General features: G+C 37.5%; 1 protein-coding gene across 1 annotated transcript in view; it reads left to right on the top strand.

Annotated features, from left to right (window-relative positions):
* LOC107728387 (netrin-1-like) overlaps positions 1-7073 on the top strand; it is a 68910-nt gene that overhangs the window by 25633 nt on the left and 36204 nt on the right. Inside the window, exon 3 of the mRNA XM_016538534.1 lies at positions 5524-5712. Coding sequence (XP_016394020.1) covers positions 5524-5712 — 189 coding nt within the window. The remainder of the gene's footprint in view (positions 1-5523; positions 5713-7073) is intronic.

Genomic DNA, 7073 nt, shown 5'->3' with positions numbered 1-7073 from the left:
TATATACACACACACACACACACACACACACATTTTTAAATAATTCAAAATAAATTAATAAAAGAAGAAACATTTATATAATAAAAAGTGTAAATACACATATTATTGTCTTAATTTAATTTTTTACAATTGTTTAACAATTAATGTTTTTCTTTATATATATATATATATATAGTGTTAATTTATGTAAATACACATTATTATAAAAAAATTACATGATATTTATTTATTCTTGTATTTTATTGTCTTTGTTAAGCACCAATACATCAAGACAAATTCCTTGTACATATATACCCAAATGTATATATAAAGACGATTCTGATTCTGACTATAAGACAACAATATGTGTATTTACAGTCATTTACAGTCATTATATTTAATTTATATTTTCTTTCACATATATATATATATATATACTGTCTTATTGGCTTTTCACATCATTAAACATCACAGTAAATGAAGTTGTAAGCTGGTTAACAGTCCACTTTGTAATCCAATAATACTTCAACAGGCTTAATGATGATGCCATTTCAGAGGTCACAAATTGAAAATTTGAAAACACAAAAAACTTCTGCCCTTTGATGTGCAATGTTATGCCGATTTGTGATGAATGCAGTAGCAATTTCACAACCAGTTAGTGGGAGAATAAGATCTTTGCTGTCTTTTGCTAGTTAAGCGCACGGCGTGGTTTTATTTGGTCTGATCGTATTTGTTAAGACATTGTATATCACTTTCACTAGGCAACAGTGGCAAGCAGTTACACAAACAAAAAAGCAGGGAGGTCCGATTGCCCCGCTAATTGGTGCTGGCAAACGATTACAGAGCAGGGCCCATAACGGAAACGCCCCCTTAATTCTCACCCGTCATTACATCACAGCACTCTCGGGCGAACACAGGCTTTCCAGATGGCCACGCGGGAGAGGAAAGATTTAAAAAAATGAGAAGCAAACCTGGTTTAAATAGAGAGTTTCGGTTGTGAGAGGATAATGGTAATCTCTGAACCTATAATGCAATACTATTAACATAAAATAATTTGACTCAAAATGGTTTTAACTTTTTCATTCTTTTTAAAATAATATATTATATTGTAATAAAATATATGTATTTTTTACTTGATTGATTTTCAGTGCATGAATGTATTGATTCACTAATATGAATCTGACTTTTCAGCGCTGCCTATGCAAGAAAGAGGATTGTTTAACTGATCACTAGAATGAATCAGACAGTCCAGCACACAGTATGAGAGGAAGGTTTGTTCAGGTGAATCGATTGATTAGAATGATTCAAACTTTCCAGCACTATATGAGAGAAAAGTAGAGAGGATCACTGAGGGGAGCGTGTTTGATTATTCTCAGCTCAGACATGAAAAGAAAAGTGTATTGTTTCATCGCGCTACACTGCCACTCATTGGAAAAAACTAGCTTGTTACTGGAAAAACAGATGAACCTACTGTCACTCTACTGAAAATGTACACTCTTAAAAATAATGGTGCTTCAAAAGGTTCTTCACAGCGATGCCATAGAAGAATCATTTTTGGTTCCACAAAGAACCATTCAGTCAAAGGTTCTTTAAAGAACCATCTCTTTCTTACCTTTTAATAATCTGAAGAACCTTATTTCGCCACAAAGAACCTTTTGTGAAACAGAAAGGTTCTTCAGATGTTAAAGGTTCTTTATGGAACCATTTAGACAAAAAGGTTCTTCTATGGCATCGTGAAGCACCTTTATTTTTAAGCGTGTAGGTAAGTTATAGTATGCATTTCTCTTTGGCTAAGCGAGTCCATTTGACCCCAAAAGCCCAAAAGCTACTCAAATAGCTGGTAGCAACTCAAATTATGTTTTCATACAGAACTGTTGACTATTATTCCTGACAGGATGACAAAAGCAAGAGACTGAAGCACAGCACATACTGTACGTCCACTCATTTCCACTTAAATATTTATTCTCAACTCACACATGACAATTTATCATATCAATGACCATATTAGTCACTTCACTTAGATTACAAGTGACTCATGAGTAAGGCTCCTTTTCCTATGAGCTTACATTTATCTAAGGCCATCAGAAGCATTGCAGATAGATAAATATGATTGATTATTGTACAGTCACTCTCCTGGAAGCTTTGTTACTTTCCATCATATGGAAAAAAGCATGCTGTGGAAATGACCAGGAGTTCAAGCTCTAAAAGCAGCCTTGTATATGATTATATAGAGTATGTGTGTGCGTGTGTGTGTATATATATATATATATATATATATTCCGGGCACCTGTCAAAAGTATGTGCAAGCATGATAGCCTGTCTTTTTTACAGATTTATCCGCCCTCTTTGGTCCACATGCACCATTTGGAAGCACTCAGTGGTGACGTTAATGGGGGGATTCAGTTCATTTAACCAAGTTTATACCATTTCAGTTTAGCCTGATAATTCGTCCCATTTCTACACCTCTTGCTTCAGATTTTCAGTTCTCTGAGGATTACCAGTCACTCACCCAAAAACCCTGCAAGGCTTCCATAGTGAGAGGAGCTGGTCTCTGTTGTAAATAACGGAGCCATGCTTGGCTGAATGTCTTTCACATGCAAAAAGTAGCTCGGTGTGCCTTCCACATGGACCTGGATGAATGACAATTTTAACAGACTTTTTCCCATTTCATTTTTGACAAACATTACACAAATACGGAGCTGCTGAGTAAGAGGACAGAATTGCGGTGCAAATAAAATCATAATGAATTAGGATAATATAATGGAAAAACACGCTCATTCTTTTCAGAGGTCTGGGGAAAAACAAGGAGAAAGTGGCCTGGAGTTGGTGCAAGGAGAGCAATTCATTTCAATCCTCATAATGTGTTGGTGATACTATCTGAAGAGTGCAGATTAAAAGCAAAAGCATGTAAGAGATTGAATGCGCATGGAATGTTTTGACAAACATTACACAAATACGGAGCTGCTGAGTGAGAGGACAGAATTGCGGTTCAAATAAAAACATAATGAATTAGGATAATATAATGGAAAAACACGCTCATTCTTTTCAGAGGTCTGGGGAAAAACAAGGAGAAAGTGGCCTGGAGTTGGTGCAAGGAGAGCAATTCATTTCAATCCTCATAATGTGTTGCAATATTAATTTGTTTTGTGTCTTTAAGCTGAAAAAGCCACAAAAAATTACTGTACTTGTGTACTTTATCACTTAAACTTCTAGGCCTCAATTTAAAACTGACTCGACTAAGTATGAACACATTGTTGCTTCTAAAAAGTTAAAATTACGTTGCTATCAGAAGTATCATGGAAGATAATGTGTAAAAGAGGGAAAGATATTCGAACGGGAGAAATAGTCAAGGCCTGGTGTGTTATCACTGTGCTGAGTGGTTGAAGTGGTCTAGATGTCGGCGGGATAAAACAAGACAGCTGCTTAACACTTCCTTCCTGTGTATGTGTGAGTGACAGTCCATGTCCCCATTTAGTCACTAACATCTAGACTCCTCAGCGGGTGTGAGTGTATCTGTAGCAGTAGGAATATTGTTCTCTTTCGTGATTTGTTCTCTTTTATGGTTATTACGGGTTGTTATGGTTATTTTATGGTTTTATATCAGGGATGGAGTTGCCATAGATAGATAGAACGATCGATTTAACAAACAACAGAACAAACAATATGATGGATGGATAAATGGATAGACAGATGGATGGATGGAACTATAGAGTGATATAACAAGAGATAGATAGATAGATAGGATGATAGATAGATAGACTGAGAGAACGATAGAACGATAGATAGATAGAAAAATAGGATGATACAGTTTTTCTCAGTCGCTTTGGTGCATTTCTCACATCACTATTTACATTTGCACAACAGTTAATGCAGTTCTCAAAACAATTAGTACAAACTGCAAAACCTAGTTGATAACCTGCAAAAGCGTGTCACTTGCTCAAAATGGATAGGTCATTCCTCAAAAGCAAGTATTCATGTCAATGAAAGTGTCAGTGTCATCAAGATGAGATAGATAGATAGATAGATAGATAGATAGGATGATAGGATGATAGATAGGTAGAATGAGAGAACGATAGATAGATAGATAGATAGAACAACAGAACGACAGATAGATAGAACGATAGAACGATAGAACGACAGAATGATAGAACGATAGAAAGACAGACAGACAGACTGACCGAAAGAAAGAAAGAAAGAAAGAAAGAACAATAGATAGATGAAGCTTGAACTCCAATGGCCAGGAAAGGTCAGAGGTGATAGCCATGAGCAGGTGTGTGTGAGCACATGATCTGGTGCGAGTCGTTTTATGAAGCTGTTGTCTCTTAATGAAATGCTGTAAATGGATGGGAGCCCAGAGATCCAGTGATGTCATTAAAATAATAAAGCTCTCTCAGGATACTAGTCAAACGTCTAGACTCTGGCCTCTCCTCTCTCTCCCACTGTGCTAAGGGTCTTCGGTGATCACCAGGGGACAGAAAACACCACATAAATCATTTCACATCACATCAGATTTAGATTTTACATTGCCAGGAGCGACATGCCTTGAAGAATACTGCGGCAATAAAGCAATTGTGTGGTTGTTCACTTAAATATATGATACTCTGTGAGGGTGAACATGTGCGTCATGGGTGTTTTACAGATAAGCATTTGTAAAAATGTGGGAATGTGATCTCTTAGTCGTTTGCCTGTTACTAGGGCAATTTCTGTGAATTAAAGCAGTAGTTCACCCAAAAATGAAAATACCCTCAAAATGTACTCACCCCAAGGCCATCCAAGATGTAGATGAGTTTGTTTCTTCATCAGAGCAGATTTGGAGAAATTTAGCGTTACATCACTTGCTCACCAATGGATCCTCTGCAGTGAATGGGTGCCGTCAGAATGAGAGTCCAAACTCACCCCCATGTCATCCAAGATGTTCATGTCTTTCTTTCTTCAGTCGCAAAGAAATGAAGGTTTTTGAGGAAAACATTCCAGGATTTTTCTCCATCTAATGGACTTCAATGGGACTAATGAGCTGAAGGTCCAAATTGCAGTTTCAGTGCAGCTTTAAAGGGCTCTACATGACCCCAACCGAGGAATACGGGTCTTATCTAGTGACAATTGCTACTGCTTGTAACAGTGCTTGATCTGTGCATATCTCTCCTGATTCAGACAAGATAACATTTTCACTGCAGAAAGCAATATTATGGATATAGGACTCTATATTTTAGCTGGAAGCCACAGTTTTAAGTTAACGTCTTATTGATGGATTTATTACAAACACAGCTTTTCTTTTCACAAGACATTAATTGATGGACTGGAGCTGTGTTACTTATGGATTATTGTGATGCTTTTATCAGTTGTTTGGACTCTCATTCTGGGTGAGCAAATTTTCCTCTAAATTTTCATTTTTGGGTGAACTATTCTTTTAAAGCTCTCAAATGGAATGTGTAAATATGTATTTTTAAATAGAAACAGACATAGTCATGTATTTCTGAAAAGTCAACAGTGGGCACTAAACATATTTCTCTTGTTTTGTCTTTTGAATGTCCATCTCTCTCAAAGCCTGTCACTGTAACTTACATGCCCGCCGCTGTCGCTTCAACATGGAGCTGTATAAGCTATCGGGCCGCAGGAGTGGAGGAGTCTGTCTCAACTGCAGACACAACACAGCCGGACGGCACTGCCACTACTGTAAAGAGGGCTACTACAGAGACATGACCAAGGCCATCTCACACAGACGCGCCTGCAAAGGTAAGCAACCATTTACACTGAGAAAAATGTCAATTACTTTACACTTACTGCAGATAAAAATACATGTTAGATCAACAATATTCCCCAAAATGTTGTCCCAACTAGCCTAAAATAACTTAAAAGAGAATATTCCAGTGCTGCAGATTGAGGGTTTCACCGTTCGCAGCATGAATAAATTACAACCCCAATTCCAAAAAGGTTGGGACATTTTGTGAAATGCCATAAAATCAAGAATATGTTATTTGTTCATTCTCTTAACCTTTATTTAATTTACTTAAGTACAAAGAAAAAATTTCCAATGTTTTCACTGTCCAATTTAATTTAATTTTGTAAATATAAACAAATTTAGATTTTGATGGCTGCAACACACTCCAAAAAAGTTGGGACAGAGGCATGTTTAACACCGTCACATCAACTTTCCTTTTAATTACAATGTTTAATCGTTTGAGAATTGAGAAAACTAATTGTTAAAGTTTTGCGAGCAAAATTTTTGTCCAATCTCGCTTACTACAAGACTTCAGATACTCAGCAGTCTGTGATCGTCATTGTCTGATTCTCCTTTTCATGACTGGTCATATATGTTCAATAGGAGTCAGATCTGGACAGCAGACAGGCCAGTCTAACACATTCACTCTGTGCCTACGAAACCACGCTGTTGTAGCACATGCAGAATGAGACCTGGCATTGTCTTGATCTAATAACTATGGACTTCCCCTGAAAGACGTTATCTTGATGGCAGTATATGTCTCTGTACAATTTCAGTATATGCCTCCATGCCAATGGTACCTCCGCACATATGCCAGTCACTCTGCTGCACCCTCATACCATGACAGACATTTGCTTTTGCATCTGTCGCTGATCAAAGTCTGGATGGTCCCTTTGGTCTTTGGGACTGAGAACTCAACGTCCATTTTTCCCAGAAACAAGTTGAAATGTGGACTCATCTGACCACAGCACACATTTCCACTGTCTTTTTGACTATCTGAGATGAGCTCAGGCCCAGAGAACCCCGAGGCATCACTGCATAGAATTGATGTATAGCTTTCTCCTTGAGTAACAGAGTTGCATTTATTGATGCAGCGGCAGACTGTGTTAAATGACAGCAGTTTTCCGAAGTACTCCTGAGCCCATGTGGCTATATTTAACACCGCAGCATGACGGTTTCTTATGCAATGCCATCTGAGGGCTCAAAGGTCATGCACATTCAACTGAGGTTTCTTGCCTTGCCCTACACATACTGAGATTTCTCTGGATTCCCTGAATCTTTTCACAATATTACGTATGGTAGTTGGTGAAAGACCTAAATTCTTTGCAATTTTGCATTGCGAAATGTGATTTTTGATTTGTTTGACACTTCTCTC

This window comes from Sinocyclocheilus rhinocerous, unplaced genomic scaffold (assembly GCF_001515625.1).
Source record: "Sinocyclocheilus rhinocerous isolate Xijiao unplaced genomic scaffold, SAMN03320098_v1.1 scaffold463, whole genome shotgun sequence".
Taxonomy (NCBI): domain Eukaryota; kingdom Metazoa; phylum Chordata; class Actinopteri; order Cypriniformes; family Cyprinidae; genus Sinocyclocheilus; species Sinocyclocheilus rhinocerous.
The sequence above is the reverse complement of the archived record's forward strand: the minus strand, read 5'-3'. Positions and strand labels throughout refer to the sequence as shown.